Source organism: Eucyclogobius newberryi, unplaced genomic scaffold (genome assembly GCF_026437365.1).
Source record: "Eucyclogobius newberryi isolate DKJ021-1_F unplaced genomic scaffold, fEucNew1.0.hap1 SCAF_12, whole genome shotgun sequence".
NCBI lineage: Eukaryota > Metazoa > Chordata > Actinopteri > Gobiiformes > Gobiidae > Eucyclogobius > Eucyclogobius newberryi.
The window spans coordinates 21419607-21436682 of NW_027315746.1; the positions used below are offsets into that span (position 1 = coordinate 21419607).

The 17076-nt window shown below is 42.8% G+C and overlaps 1 protein-coding gene across 2 annotated transcripts in view; it reads right to left on the bottom strand.

Annotated features, from left to right (window-relative positions):
* ephb1 (EPH receptor B1) overlaps positions 1–17076 on the bottom strand; it is a 250745-nt gene that overhangs the window by 71322 nt on the left and 162347 nt on the right. For both annotated transcript variants that reach the window (XM_072441429.1, XM_072441428.1), the window contains exon 5: positions 16113–16448. In XM_072441429.1, coding sequence (XP_072297530.1) covers positions 16113–16448 — 336 coding nt within the window. The remainder of the gene's footprint in view (positions 1–16112; positions 16449–17076) is intronic.

The window sequence follows — 17076 nt, forward strand, 5'->3', positions numbered from 1 at the left end:
TCACTTCTCCATGCACACAGTGTGAGACAGGTTTAGCGTGCGAGCACACACGCCCCCTTGTACCCGGCCTGTCTCTGAAAAATCTGACGTATGTATGAGCAAGGGCCCCCACCCCAGCCCCCCACTGTCACCTGGGGTCCCTGATGCTGACAGTGATCGGTGACCGTGTCCCATGCTCCCGCATACTTCTCCAAACCTCCCCATGCCTTGCTCTCCTGCTCCACTTTTATCTGGCCCCTACTCGCTGCCCCTGGCTTTGAATGCACAGCTCGCCTCACCATTAATCAAAGTCAGAGCGCCTGTGTGTGGATGAGACGGAGGAGGAGGACAGAGGGAGGAAGAGGAGAAGGAGGGACAAGGGAAACCAAAGGAAAAGAGAGGGAAAATGACATGCTTCTTTACTTTTGTGTCATGTTTTTGGAGTAGAATACTAATGAGCGCCGCAGGTCTGAGGCTACATTTTCATATTGTTATTGCATTTTAATGGGGATCCAGTCACAGGAAATCCAAAGTATTAATTCTTTGTTGCAGTCCCAAGTACCAACAAATGTAAAGGGTTGTAACAGGAAAGGCATCCAGCATTAACCAGAGCGTGTTCACATGTGTTTGTGACATGACCATAGTATGTTGGTTAATATCGCTGGTCAATAAATGCACTTTACTCTCTTTTTTTATCGTCTATCGGCCTGGAAGCTCCATCATAGGCCAATATTTTATAAACATTTGAATAGATAACACTAAGCTTTGTTTGAAGACTTCAGTGTGAAGGGGAAGTGCACTAAATGAGACTGCACTGCTCTCTTAGGCTTGTGGTGAAGCAGAACACAAGACATCCAATGAAATGAAATTATGTCTCATTTTGTCTTGTTTATAAATCCCATCCCATTTTCAAATTCAGTCAGAATGAAGAGAAATGCCCTGTTTAAAAGGCAACATAGTTTATTGTCATTTCAAATGCCATACATTTGGATCTTGTTCTTAAATTGATCGCATTGGACTTCAAAATTCACAAATATTTAATCTGATGATTTCTATTGGTGACTAGACTCATACATTCCTTATGGTATTACAGAAAAATGTTCATCTTTATGAAATACTATTGGCCTATAGAATGTTTTGATTTATTTATCTGATTTGACTGAAGAAATGTCATTGACACCACAATGTTAAGAGTTTCATTTTTATGTTCCAACTTTTTTACTTGTGTTCCCAGTCATCCCTTTTGTAAACACTTAAAGCCTCCCCCATCACAAGCATAGCATTTGCAGCAGCGTTTTGCTCAGTGAGCCTGGCACAGTGGAGTGTACACTTCCCTAATGGGGGTTCAGTGTCTCAGATGACGAGAGCGGTCTGGAGCCTCTGTCTCAGCCGCCTTTGACTACTATAGCCTCCCTATTAACAGCGGCTCAGAGGAACAAGCCAACCATGACTACATAGTAATGGGACTTTCTCAAACATCATGAAGGAGGATCGGTTCAGCGCCAAGAAGCTCTGTCAAGGAACTATGGTGGCTGGAATTCTCTTCAAAATCACATTATACAAGGGGATTTTGAATGCGCTCTGAGAGGAAAAGACATTCATATAAAGGTTGCGTGGACAGTTAACGGTTTCAGAGTCCTAGTTGTTCAAGGGTCCTCAAAGTCAAAGTCAGAATCACTAAAGTCTGGTCTATTTGAGTTGAGGCCAGGATAAAGTACAAAGCAGCAAGTCTATTCCTAGTTTACAAATCACTTTCAAACCAAGTCAAAATCTGAGTCTAGGCCAAACCTATACAATTGACATGCACAGATTTATCGGGAAATATTCATGTGATGGAGTAATATCGTATCGGCCAAAAGCACCGATACCAGTTGGGTAACATTGTTTTCCTGTAATGAAAGTTAAATCTGCAGGTCATTTGAAGAATCAAGAAGAAAACAGTTCTGTGGATAGAGACTGTTGGTATATTTCAACAGAATAAGCTGTAAATGTTTATCCCGTCTTTATTCTTAAGACCCGGAAATAACAAGAACTTAGGGAGCTCAAAAACTGTTTTAGACAGTATATTTCATTTGATAAACGTGCAACTAATTCACTTGCGTCTCACAGTGAATGGGATGTTTTTCAGACAATTGACTCGTTTTCTTAAACGATCAGTTTAGATATGACAGAAAAGAGCGCTGTGTGTGTCACCAGAGCTCAGGGTGCTGAGGAGGAGCCAGAGCAACGCCATGAGGACAAACGGCCTGAGGAGGTACAGAGGGAGACTTTTAGCCTGATAAATAAGCTCAAATAAAGACATTCACAAAATGGGAATGTGTAAAAACTAGTTTTACTGAGAATAATATTACGGACTGTAGTGCAAATGTGCCAGCCAGCTATTATGTGTTGAAATATGTGTTTTTATAACTGACTTTACGCATATCTTAGACATAAATTATGTCTTATGTCTTTGCTAACACAATACACAAACGTGTTCCCATATCCCATACCAGTTCATGCCTAATTTCAAGTTTAGAAAGAAAAGGGCCAGTCCAAATCTATAAATCAATACATCCCCAGAAAAGTTGCATAGTGCACCTTTTCATTGACGTTTTTAGTCCAGATGAATTTAAAGTCAAGATACAACACAGAGTTAGTTTAGTTTGAACATTTACGTTTCAAGACAGAACAAAACACTGATCATGTTTCAAGACAGAACATCATCATTGATCCTACTCTTACTAGACGAGACTCCAAGGCTCAAATTCCCCGCCACAAGTCTGTGTGTTAAGCCATCGACTTTACTGATAAAAGTGACTATAAAGACATCATTACAGACTAGCAACTGAAATTTAAGTCTAGTTTCATTTTTGCCTCAAGCTAGCGGCTCACTTTTTTGCATTCAGGGACAGTATTCAACATTTATGAGAACAGGCATCAATTGAACAGTCATAGACAGAAACCCCAAAGACCTCTGGGATATGATGCAACGCTCGGACACAGTCAATGGTGAAATAAAAGGCAAAACAAAGAACAAAACTGTATTATATATATATATATGTATTTTTCTATTGAAATAAATAGTTTACAATAGAATTGGGTTGGATTTCAGGAACCTGTGGATTTTTGTGAGCAGAATGAGATATTTGAGGAGGCGCGCCGTGTATTTATTTACGTTTGTGTGGACAGGGCTCCCCAGGCTGAGCAGCCAAATGGAGGTGTGTTTGTAAATGCACTTGGCGTTCTGTGGTCAGGGGAATTTTTGGCACATAATTTAGGTCAAGAAGACAAAGCTGAACCAGATCAAAGAAGGGTATGTGCAAATCAAGATATATTTATTTTTTCTTCCCGGAACGCACTATACCATTAAAATGCCATGGGAATTCAACACGTGACATAAACCTTTGAGCAGTGGTAGAAGAAGTTTGTTTGTTACTTAAGTAAAAGTAAGTTAAGTAGTAAAAATAAGTATTGCAAACATTGAATTAAGTCGAAGTATTGTAAACGTATAGTGCCAGTAGAAAAAAATACTTATATTACAGATATTGAGAACTAATACAATATATAATCTTTGATATTGATAGATTGTTTTGGTCAAAGGAATCAACTCAATAATCTAGTCATTTTAATTTATATATATTTTGTCAAAACCTGGTCTTCAACTAACAATCTTTAAGGAGGATGACACAATGTTTATTTCAGGTGGTCTCAAACCCTGCAGGAAAGACTTTTCAGTCCAGTTCAAAAATATAGTGGAGAATAAAGTACAGACATCTGCTATAAGTAAAACATATCCTCTGAAACATACATTTAAAAAAAAAAAAAAAAAATGGCATGTAAAAAAAAAAGAGATTAAGTCAACAAATTGTGAATTTAATCTCCCCTTTTGCATACTAATATAGACGTCTTTGCATACATCTAGTGGTCTTATAAGAACAGTTTGAGTCTGACTTGAGATACTTAATAGATTTGAGAGATTCTACCAGAATCACACAAAGCCCCCATTTTGTCGTTGCACAGGTTATTTGATTAAATTCAATACATTTTTGTAAAGCTCAAAATTATGAGTGCAGTTGCATCGCAAGGTTATGTCGACCAAGAATTTCTTTAGTCACCAACAGCCTTATATTAAAAACACCAGACTTTTCATTCAAAACCTCTGACATTTAAGTTTTGGATTCAACTTTAAAATATCTAATGCGGTCTTCAACTTGTGAAACTGTGAGATATTCTGTGATAGCTTGTGATGTCAGCTTAAAGCTGAGGGAACACATTTTCAAACGGTGACAGGTATTTAAATCCAACCAAGAATAAAACGGATAAGGAATGCTGCATTGGTACATACTGCATGCATCCAAAAATATGGGTTTTAAAAAGATTATCATTGTGCATATTTTATGTCAATAACCATGTTGTAATAAAGGGTTTGTTTTTTTATAGACTGGCAGAATGCCCCAGATTTAATTCACTAGAGAAAATCAGAAACTGTATTTACCAGTGAGGAAAAATCTGAGTGAGTCCAAGTGAGAATGTTGGCATTACATTCACATTAGACACTGCTGAGGTCTCTGCACTGGCCTCAGGCTCAGAGACAAGTCTCTCCATGGCCTAGCACCAAAGAACTTCCTGAACATTTGGAATCAGTTTTATGCAGCTAAAATCTGGAATAGTCTTCCTGAAGATTTGAGACACTACTCTGACAATGTTTAAATCTAAGTTGTTTTTTTGTTTAGCTGTGCATGCGACTGAAATTATGTAATTTGCTCACTTCTCTTTTATGTCTTAAACGCTTTTGTGATTTCCGTAATTTAATGCATTTTTTCCTGCTGTGTGAAGCACTTTGAACTGCCTTGTGTACGAATTGTGCTCCACAAGTCACTTGCCTTGCAATTAGAATGGCCGCTGTGTGTATCTGTCTATGGTCGGTCCTCATAGAGCCAGACCCGAATGAACTCCTAAATCCCAGTATTGATCAGACACAAACACACACAAGACCTGGCCCACTTAGATGGCCTCTTCGCTGATTCACACCAAATCCCCACAACTCCCATATTCCCCTCTGTCCTCCCGCTGCCTGACTCTGTCCACACCACTGACCGGGCGGACAGCTTCACAAACAGTAAAAGTAATAGGCTTTACATTTTATTTCACAAACTAAATTGTTTTTTTTAACCATCTAAAATATAAATCCATCCATCCATTTTCTACCGCTTGTTCCCTTTCGGGGTCGCGGGTGACTGGAGCCTATCCCAGTGACTTTGGGCCTTAGGCGGGGTGCACCCTGGACAGTGGCCAACTCGTCGAAGGGCCAACACAGAGACATAGACATCACAGACAGCCATTCACTCTCACATTCATTCACTAGGGCCAATTTAGAGTCACAACATATCAAATTTAAATGTTAAACTTAATTCTGTACTGTCTTAGTGTAACTGTGTGGGTGATGATCAGAAATACCCATTTCATAATTAAGCTTCACTTTCACTTAGGGCTGCAATGATAAGTTGACTAATTGTGACTAGTCAACTATAAAAATAAATGAATGTAATCATATTTTGATAACTGTGATCATTATCTGGACTATACACACTCTAAGAATTGAATTCAAAATATTTAACTTTATTCATAAATATGCTCTATGTAGAAATCTTCAGTCACCATAGTTCAATCTTAGTTTTGGTATTTGAAAAGTCTCAATACACAATAATTGTTTGACTAATTCAAAAACTAGCCCTCTCCTTGAACCGACACCTTAACGTGGTGGAGGGGTTTGAGTGCCCGAATGATCCCGGGAGCTATGTTGTCGGGGGCTTCATGCCCCTGGTAGGGTCTCCCAAGGCAAACAGGTCCTAGGTGACGGGTCAGACAAAGATCGGTTCAGAAGCCCCCTATGATGACAACACGAACAAGGCAGTTTACGTCGCCCGGATCGGCGTCACCGGGGCCCCATCCTGGAGCCAGGCCTGGGATGGGTGCTCCATGGCGAGCGCCTGGTGGCCGGGTCTTACCCCACGGGGCCCGGCCGGGCACAGCCCGAAAGAGCGACGTGGGGCCGCCCTCCAGTGGGCCCACCACCCGCAGGAGGATCCATAAGGGGCCGGTGCAGAGAGATCTGGGCGGCAGTCGACGGCAGGGGCCTCGGCGACCAGATCTCCAGACACAGAGACTAACTCTGGGGACATGGAATGTCACCTCGCTGGGGGGGAAAGAGCCTGAGCTTGTGCGGGAGGTTGAGCGATACCGACTAGATATAGTCGGCCTCACTTCCACGCACAGTTTGGGCTCTGGAACCCATCTCCTCGAGAGGGGCTGGACGCTCCACTTCTCTGGTGTTGCCCGCGGGGAGAGGCGGCGGGCTGGTGTGGGCTTGCTGATAGCCCCTCAGCTCAGCCGCCACGTGTTGGAGTTTACCCCAGTGAACGAGAGGGTCGTGTCCCTCCGCCTTCGGGTGGGGGACAGGTCTCTCACTGTTGTGGCGGCCTACGGGCCGAACAGCAGTGCAGAGTACCCGGCCTTCTTGGAGTCCTTGGGAGGGGTACTGGACAGTGCACCGACCGGGGACTCCGTTGTTCTACTGGGGGACTTCAACGCCCACGTGGGCAATGACAGTGACACCTGGAGAGGGGTGATCGGGAAGAACGGCTTCCCCGATCTGAACCCGAGCGGTGTTCAGTTATTGGACTTCTGTGCTAGCCACGGATTGTCCATAACGAACACCATATTCAAGCACAAGGGTGTTCATCAGTGCACATGGCACCAGGACACCCTAGGCCGGAGGTCAATAATCGACTTTGTTGTCGTGTCATCAGACCTCCGGCCGCGTGTCTTGGACACTCGGGTGAAGAGAGGGGCAGAGTTGTCAACCGATCACCACCTGGTGGTGAGTTGGATCCGCTGGCGGAGGAGGAAGCCGGACAGACTTGGCAGACCCAAGCGCATTGTGAGGGTCTGTTGGGAACGTCAAGTGGAGCCCTCTGTCAGTAGGGTATTCAACTCGCACCTCGGGAGAGCTTCTCCCATGTCCCGGGGGAGGCTGGGGACATTGAGTCCGAGTGGACCATGTTCTCCGCCTCCATTGTTGATGCGGCTGCTCGGAGCTGTGGTCGCAAGGTCTCCGGTGCCTGTCGTGGCGGCAACCCCCGAACCCGGTGGTGGACACCGGAAGTAAGGGATGCCGTCAGACTGAAGAAGGAGGCCTATCAGGCCACTCTGGCTTGTAGGTCTCCGGAGGTCATCGACGGGTATCGGCAAGCCAAGCGAGCCGCGGCTCGTGCTGTCGCAGAGGCAAAAACCCGGGCCTGGGAGGAGTTCGGGGAGGCCATGGAGGAGGACTATCGGTCGGCACCAAAGAAATTCTGGCAAACCGTCCGGCGCCTCAGGAGGGGGAAGCAGTGTCTCACCAACACCGTTTACGGTGCGGGTGGAGGCCTGCTGACCTCGACTGGGGATGTCGTCGGACGGTGGAAGGAATACTTTGAGGATCTCCTTAATCCCTCAGTCACGTCTTCCGAAGAGGAAGTAGAGACCGGGACTCGGAGGCTGGCTCATCCATCACCCAAGCTGAAGTCACTGAGGTTGTTCGCAAACTCCTCGGTGGCAGGGCTCCGGGGGTGGATGAGATCCGCCCTGAGTACCTAAAGTATCTGGATGTTGTAGGACTGTCTTGGTTGACACGTCTCTGCAACATCGCGTGGCGTTCGGGGACCGTGCCTCTGGACTGGCAGACCGGGGTGGTGGTCCCTCTGTTCAAGAAGGGGGACCGGAGGGTGTGTTCCAACTACAGAGGGATCACAGTCCTCAGCCTCCCAGGTAAGGTCTATTCCAAGGTACTGGAGAGGAGAATCCGACCGATAGTCGAACCTCGGATTCAGGAGGAGCAGAGTGGTTTTCGTCCCGGTCATGGAACACTGGACCAGCTCTATACCCTCCATCGGGTGCTCGAGGGTTCATGGGAGTTTGCCCAACCAGTCCACATGTGCTTTGTGGATCTGGAGAAGGCTTTCGACCGTGTCCCTCGGGGTGTCCTTTGGGGGGTGCTCTGGGAGTACGGGGTCCGGGGCCCTTTGCTCAGGGCTGTCCGGTCCCTGTATGACCGGAGCAGGAGCTGTGTTCGCATTGCCGGCAGTAAGTCAGACCTGTTCCCAGTGCATGTTGGACTCCGCCAGGGCTGCCCTTTGTCACCGGTTCTGTTCATAGTTTTTATGGACAGAATTTCTAGGCGCAGTCGGGGGTCGGAGGGTGTCCGGTTTGGGGACCACAGGATCTCATCTCTGCTGTTTGCAGACGATGTTGTCCTGATGGCTCCATCAAACCCGGACCTGCAACATGCACTGGGACGGTTTGCAGCCGAGTGTGAAGCGACTGGGATGAGAATCAGCACCTCCAAATCCGAGGCCATGGTTCTCGACCGGAAAAAGGTGGCTTGCCCTCTCCAGGTGGGTGGGGTGTCCTTGCCCCAAGTGGAGGAGTTCAAGTATCTCGGGGTCTTGTTCACGAGTGAGGGAAGGATGGAGCGTGAGATCGACAGGCGGATCGGTGCAGCGGCTGCAGTGATGCAGTCGCTGCATCGGACCGTTGTGGTAAAGAGGGAGCTGAGCCGAAAGGCAAAGCTCTCTATTTACCGGTCGGTCTACGTTCCTACCCTCACCTATGGTCATGAGCTTTGGGTAGTGACCGAAAGAACAAGATCGTGGATACAAGCGGTCGAAATGAGTTTCCTCCGCCGTGTGGCTGGGCGCTCCCTTAGAGATAAGGTGAGGAGCTCGGCCACACGGGGGGAGCTCGGAGTAGAGCCGCTGCTCCTCCACGTCGAGAGGAGCCAGCTGAGGTGGCTCGGGCATCTGTTCCGGATGCCTCCTGGGCGCCTCCCTCTGGAGGTGTTTCAGGCATGTCCCACCGGGAAGAGGCCCCGGGGAAGACCATATGTTCACTTCTCATTCCAAAAAAACATGTCCATAACATACTGTGTTCATGCGTATTGGAATAATAAAAAGCATGTGCTGTCTTCCTACACATAGAGACACACGCTATGGGCTGGAATAGAGGACAAGGCTGTAAACCGGGACGAGGGGGCCTTTTTATTCTCCCACACCCGGAAAACTGTCAAACTGCTGATGTTGCCGTCGTTCTGCCTCTGCCAGTAGGAAGATCTGTGTAAATCGACATGTAACAGCAACGTCACATGAGACTCTGAAGAAGATCGCAAGAGACCAGTCAAAACTGTCCGGTAAACAAACTCTGGTCTGAAAAAATAACCTTTTAAATAAATTATCAGAAAACCAAATGAGCCACATTGGCCCATAAGACGTTCTATTACAGCCTGTTTATTTGTTATAGTATTTACATCATACAGTTTTGTTTCCACCTTGTTCCACATTGTTCACTACGAATTATGGGAAAACAACGGCCTGACATTATCCCAGTCATTACACATTATCAAGAGTGATTAAAAGACAAAAAGCCAGGCAAACATTGGAGAACTGCACGCACACAACTGCATAAGACAAGTCCAGACTGTTGTTTTTATGCCGTGGTGCAATATCTGAGTGGCAGAAAGGACAAAGTGGGCGGGGCTAAGGGTTAAAACTAAAACACGTTCCTGACTCATGGCTCAAAATCAAGTACAGGCCCTTTAATGACACCTAATTTTATGAAGATTATGCGTAAATAGTTAAATTGCACTCCTACAAAAAGTGGTTGAATTGAAATAAGTAACAAGTCCACACATACGCTCTTTGGATCACATACATTTCCTCTATACGTGCCTGGTGTCGACAGCCGCAGCGAGTATTGACAAACGAGCACGCAGACGCCATTAGAACTGCCGCATCACGTCGAGTAATAAAGCCTTGTATTAGCTGGTGATTTCTTTTCAGATTAGGGTGAGGCAAATCCATGAGCAATGTTTGCAGAAAGGATGTGCCAAACAGAAAATAAATAAGGCGCAGTGTTGATTAATTATTATGTGTTTAGCAATCGTATTACTCATCTCGAACCTATAAGAGCCAGGAATCACACAGCCACGTGAGCAATCAGGTTCTAATAGGACCACTTCATTCATTAAACATTATTGATCAGTGTTTTTTTTTTAAGGAAGTAAGTCTTTTGATTAGTTATGGAAGAGGCTGGGAAAGGGTGGCAACGGAAACTAAGGTAATGTCAGCAACAATACTTCACAACGTTTAGAGATCAAACATATCTTGTCTATTTTCTCTCTGACTTTTCATTCAACACAAATTAGTATTCATGGGGTATATTCTTCGGGACTGGCTTGAGTCTTTGTTAACGGAATATTCTAGAATACCATACCATGGACACATATTCTGCAAAATTGACTTTTTGAGCTTTTAACCATATTCTAACATTGTTCCTTTTTCAAAAAGCATACCTGAAGTAGCATTTAGCTTCATTTGCGCACTTTTGAGGAGGGATCCTGGTTAGAAAATCTTCACCCCTCCAAAAGTAAAAAACAGTCCTCTCTGCAGCGCCGCGATAACTGCCATTTTTTTTGATAAATTACACTTCTTCGATAACTGACGTTTCTTCGATAATAGACGTGGCTCTAAGAATCTTCTCTGCTGTTTTTAACTTGCTCAGTGCTTTTTTGTTGATCAGTACAACTGTGTGCTGAGACCAGGAAGTCAACCGACAGCATTTTCTATGCTATCTGTAACTTAAACTGTTCAGTGGTGGCGCCATCTACTGACTGTAAGGAGAAATTACACAATTCGTAGTGTTGGAAATGGGCAGAGAGCCAAATGTAATTTTTTTGTTCTCAAACATGAGATGCAAAGCAAAAGTAATCAAGAGCATGTTTAAAGACCAATAATAATTGTTGTCAGTCACCATGCCATTAGATGACCAGTTTGCAGTCTCGGTATCTAACAAATGATGATTTAAGGATTTGTATTTAATATTTAAAAACAGTGACTCTCCCATAGTGTCACACAGACCGTTGCCAACCATCTGAGATTTTTCTTGAACAAATTAAGTACAAAATTCAAATCTTTTTTCCATTCAAATTGTTGTTGACAGAAATCTTAACATCACAGTAGTTTATACAAACACAAACTGCACTGAACTTCAAAGAAACCACATGATTTTCAAGTTCATTATAATAAAAAATTTACTTTTCAGTCCAATTCGAAGTCCACAAAGGCTTGGGATATTGGTGGATGCAGCGCTGGCAGATTACAGGCAGACACCTCATTAATGCAGTGCACTCCAACAATAGGGCGGCCCATTGCCTCCTCTACATCTATCTGTCAAGTGTGCTATTAGCCTGTCAGGCCGGGGACAGCAGTGCCATTAGGCCACCCCGATAATCAGACCTATTTACTGGCTCATTTTGCTTCCTTCGTTGTCACAGGCGCGGTGTGGTCAAAAACAGCGCTCCCTTTCTCCTGCCGTCATGGCCGTCATGGCCGCCCTGCCTCCTGTCTTTGGGATCACTCAGTCCGTCATCCTGTCCTGCCCGCGATTATGAAAGATTAAGAATGTTGATTGTTTATGCACTTTGGTCATTAGTAGAAGACAAATCAAAAATGAAGGCTGCACAGCATATTGCAAAAGTATTGAAATATTAGCGAATGCAATCATTTATATTGTAACTTCACAAGCCAGGACCACGCCACAACAATGGAATACCAAAGATTTTTAAGATGTTTATTGATAATAGTGATGATGGATCGATGATGGATCGATGATGGATCGATGATGGATCAATGATGGATCAATGAAGGATTGATGATGGATTGATAATAGTGATGATGGATCGATGATGGATCGATGATGGATTGATAATAGTGATGATGGATCGATGATGGATTGATAATAGTGATGATGGAACGATGATGGATCAATGAAGGATTGATGATGGATTGATAATAGTGATGATGGATCGATGATGGATCGATGATGGATTGATAATAGTGATGATGGATCGATGATGGATCGATGATGGATTGATAATAGTGATGATGGATCGATGATGGATCGATGATGGATTGATAATAGTGATGATGGAACGATGATGGATCAATGAAGGATTGATGATGGATTGATAATAGTGATGATGGATCGATGATGGATCGATGATGGATTGATAATAGTGATGAAGGATCGATGATGGATCAATGATGGCTGGCTGGGTAGAGACTCAGGATGGGGGCTCTGTCTTGGGTAATCAGCCCAGCCGATTCAGAACCCCCCTCCATAGATGGTGATGTGTTAAGGTGACGATGATAGAGACATGGTGTGGGAGGGTGGGGTCGAGAGAGCAGAGACAACAAGAGATGCTGGGATTGGCCTGTATATATATAGGCCTTCTGGGTAATTAGAGGCGTGGTTAAAGAGTGGAGGTGTGGTTGCTGGAGAAGTAAGAGGTTGAGGCGTGGTCCTGCTCCTGAACCCAAGTTAACGATTAACGTCGTCAACTACACAAAGTAAATCTAGTTCAATAACACCCACCATGTACTGTTTTTGTTTTAAAACCAAAGCAAGGTTGATTTTTATTCATGATCAATTTGTTTCAGTCTAAAATAGTCTTTATTTAGTCTCGGTTTTGGCTGTTATGTTTTGACTAATACATTAAGGCATTCATATATTTGTTTTAATGTAAATGTTTATTATGTAAAAACGTATATTCAAACCTTGCAATACTTATTGTGCAGCCCAATAAGCAAAATGTGCATTTGTCCCTAAACCGCTGACAGAAAGAATGTAGCTGAAACACTGTGTGAGATGTGGGAAGTTGGTTCACAACAAAAAATAAAGCTGCTTAACAAAAAATAAAGCTGCTTGACTCAATAGAAAATAGGCATCTGTCTTCTAGTGAAAAACAGCCTCTTATTTCCCAAAATATGCATCTTTTTAAAAAACAATGCTCATTAGTAACGTAGTTTTAGTTCTAGTCAGACCTGGCGTTGTATACCTCTTGATTGTGAGCTTTTAAAAAAAGAATAATTGCCATGTTTACAGCACTAGACTCTTCTTTGGAGTTAAACTTGTAATTCTCATCTTTGCAAAACAGACAATGTATTCTCCTCTAAACAGAAGTCTTTCCAAGGGTTACTTTATTTTAACGTTATCATACAAAAGACACATATTTTTAGTTGTAGTATCGTTAAGGGCAAGCAATTAAAGCAGTGATTCCATGGCTGCCCTTTCCTCAAAGCAGCTCACTATGCAGGGGAGCGTTCATGGTCCAATTCATGTTCAGAAAAACAGAACAGTAAAGGCAGCCTTTTCAAATGTTTTCCTTGCTTAGAACTTGTCCCCAGATACAGTAGGTGCAGTCGGAAAGCACAGAGAGCATGAAGAATTGAGAGCAAGAAGGAAAGTTTTGTTATTTCTTTTAAGGGAGTTAAGACCACCAAGTCAAAGTTACTGACTTTTCAGTGAGTTTCCAAAGGCATTGGATGAGCCCGTTCAACTAAAGTGCACATGTAAAAGCTTTGTTGTTGTTGTTGGTTTGTTGCCAGGTTGTAATTTTCAATTTTAGGATTTGAAAAATAAAATAAGATCCGGAGTATATTTTGTTTTTAATATTAGCTAGAAAAACAGATCAAAAATGAAATGAAAAATTACATTGAATAAGGAATATATAATTTATTTCCTCCTAATTTTCCTACTGTAAATTAATGTGTGAGCTCGTGTGGGTGGTGTTAAATCTCTTGTAAATATACAGAAGTGTAACACTGTACCTTTGTCCTTTACAACGGAACTCAAAAGATATTCAAGATGTACATTTACAACATATTTACAGAAATTCCAGACTTCAAAGAATAAGAGTTGAGTCTCATTCAACAAAGACCAAAGAAAAGACACAAGAAAAGCAAGTGTCAGGTTGTGCAGAAAGAAATATTTCAGCCTCCAGCCTCTGTAAGACATGAGTCAGACGGTTTGCACAAGAAATTACCTTTACCCGTGTCAAAAGACGCTGTTTCTGGAAAGCCCTAAAAGAAATGCAAAGTGAGTCTATTTCTGTCATCGGATTTGGGTAAATAAACTGCAAAGGAATCAGATGAGCAGCTGCAAAGTGGAACATGCTGCTTATGTCGCGCTCTAAAGAATACATTTTCTTCCAGAAGTGCAGACTCATTATTATTAGAAAAATATATTTTAAAAAAAGACAAAAGTGCATGCTATTTTGATTCATTTAAAGTTTTTATAGAGGATTTTCCCAGGAAAGTTGGTCCTTTTTCAAATGGTGCAGATGCATGACTCGCTTCTCCACTGCTGCCTAAGAAGAAACGCCTCCTCCTTACGCTGGAAAATGTTTACCACTGGAGCTGCTGCTGCCACATCATTCTGCCTCAAAGCATATTGCATGGGTAGAATTAAGAAACGCACTTACTCAAGCTTTCAAACGATAAATAAAACGTATCTGTTCTATAGAAATTTACAGATCAATGCATCTGTTTTTTAGTTCCTTTGTCTACTTCAATGCCGTCACTGCAAAGAATCTCAGAGAATCACTTCAGTTTGACGTTGCTCCTTTTGCCCTTGTCTCCTCTTTTAAGAAACCTCCAATATTGACATTCTTTTGTGGCTAACTGGTTGTGGATTCTTGTCTACCATTGTTACAAACTTTGTGCTAACTACAAGGAAGCTACAATTTGAAGAAACCGCTAAGAACAGTGGCGCTGGAGTAAACGGCGTCTTATGTAGGGCGTACATCAAAGCTTGTAGTCTAGTCAGTTACGCTAGGGACGTTGAGAGTTTGATTGACAAGCCAACAGACACTAGGTAACAAGGTAGCCTCATTTTTTATTGCCGAGTTTTACTGGCCCCAGCATGTCCACTCTTTATGTATTTTATAGTTTACCATATATTGAGAAGTATTCATATAAGTACAAGCCTGTTGCACACATCTGCTATTTCTTAACAGATATTGACAACTAAGAACTAATGGAAATCCTCCACACAACCTTTAAAAGGGATTATTCTTCATAGACTAATGTAAAATCAGTCTTTCAGTCAGCTGTAGCATGAAGAAAGAGATTGAAAAGTAGTAGTATATCTTGATATTTGAAAAAAAGAAAGAAAAAAATGCTCTTGTCACTAGTGCCGGTCTCAAGCCTTGAAATGTGTGTCAAGATTGCCTGGGATCCAGACTACATAGTTCTTAAATGTATTTCCATGACACATGTGAAACCAAAGAGCTCATAAGTCATCTATCATTTGGAAGAAAATCAAACTTCTCTCATCTCAGATTCATTCAAAGTACCTTGGCTTTATATTGGACCATGAGCTCTCTTTTAAAGTTCACTTACAAAACTTGGTTCAAAAATGGAAGATAAAACTAGGTTTTTATTATCATAATAAAGTTTGTTTTACCCTTGAAGCCTGCAAACGTCTGGTAATGGCCACTTTTATGCCTCTGTTGGATTATAGCGATGCCCTATACATAAATGCATCTGCCAAATATCTGATATTGTTGAATACTGAGTATCATTGTGCTCTCAGATTCACAACGTGTTGGGGGATGCTCACCCACCACTGTGAACTCTGTGCCAAGGCTGGATGGCCTTCTTTGGATGCCTGCTGACTGATGCTTGTCTGTGCTTATAAATGTAGATTATGTTTTTATTTTCTAAATGTCTTTTAAATGTGTAATATTTAAAAATGTGTGTGCTGTTATTTCTTTACTTTGCCCCAGGTCACCCTTGAAGAAGTGGTTTTGATCTGAATGGATCTTACCTGGTTAAATAAAGATTTATAAATAAAATAAAATGTGTATGTGTTTCAGTCCATGTGATCGTGAGCAGCCATGTTTTTTGGGTACAGACGAACCTTCATCAACCACGCCCATCTGAACTCGGGGCGATGAACGCAGCGACCAGACTGATATCTATCTGTATAAAAATACTGAGATCATTCTGGACTCCCCCGACAAGGACTCTTAAAGTAAAAACTAACAAACACATGAAAACATAGAAAGCTGAAGAAAAGGCAATTCTGAGATACCATTTTCAATTGAAAGCAAACACCAAAAGCACAAAACCACACACTTTAAAAAAGCAACTGATTTAATTCATAGTGCCAGTACAGACGAAAAAACTAATGACAACGCTGCTAAACTAGATGCCATCTTCCTCCCTGGCCCCATCTCATCATCATTATCACAGTTCAGCGGAGGGTCCACTTACCGGCCTGGTTGGTGGTGATGTCTATGATGACATGCTGTGCCGGGTATGGGCTCTTATTGCTCACGCCGTTCACAGCTTGAATCTCAAAGCTGTAGAGCGTGTGTGCCACCAGGTTACTGATGAAGACTCGCGTTTCGGTGAGGGCCAGCTGGTGCGGCACAAACTCCACGTTCTCGTCGCAGTGCGAGCAGGAGCGGCGGTCGGCTCTGCACTTGCGGCACACGATGTTGTAGACCACGTCGATGCGGCCGCCTGTCTCCCGGGGCGAATGCCAGTCCAGGATCACCGACGTCTCGTTCACAAAGGAGATGACGTTCCGCGGGCTGGAAGGGACACCTGTAATCAGAAGATAATACAGGTTCGAATGGGGTCTTCCTGCATTTTGTTTTATAGAAGCCCTTCCATCTGCCTCGGTCTGTCTGGGGTTGGAACTAATTCAAGAATAGGCCTATGTGTTTAATGGTTTAGTTGCTTTATCATATAAAATTATTGTTATGTTTTTATTTTGTCAAAGCTTGTGATGTCACCAAGGACATTATAAGCATATATTTTAAACTGAGTTCAATTCATGATTGTACATTATTTTATTTTGTCTCGTTTCATTTAGTCGTATGTAAAAAAAAATTAAACTGTTTTAACAGATCCTCACTTACAGTAAGTGCCTGCAATCGGCAAAATAAAAAATAAATAAATGGTTTATGGTTTTTAACAGGATCTACCAGACAAACACACATTACTCTAATTTTATCTACAGTGCATTGGCTTCATATTGTTGTTGATTTACATGTCCTGATTTTAAGTTAGCGCTCTAAACAGACAGATTCCCTTGTACGTCAATGATTTGGTAAAAAAAAATTCCATTGTTTGAGAAATTGGAAAAACTGAAAATGATGACTGAACTGGGGCTAAAGATGACTGACCTGGGGCCCCATGCAACATCTCACCTGGAGCGGAGTATCAATGA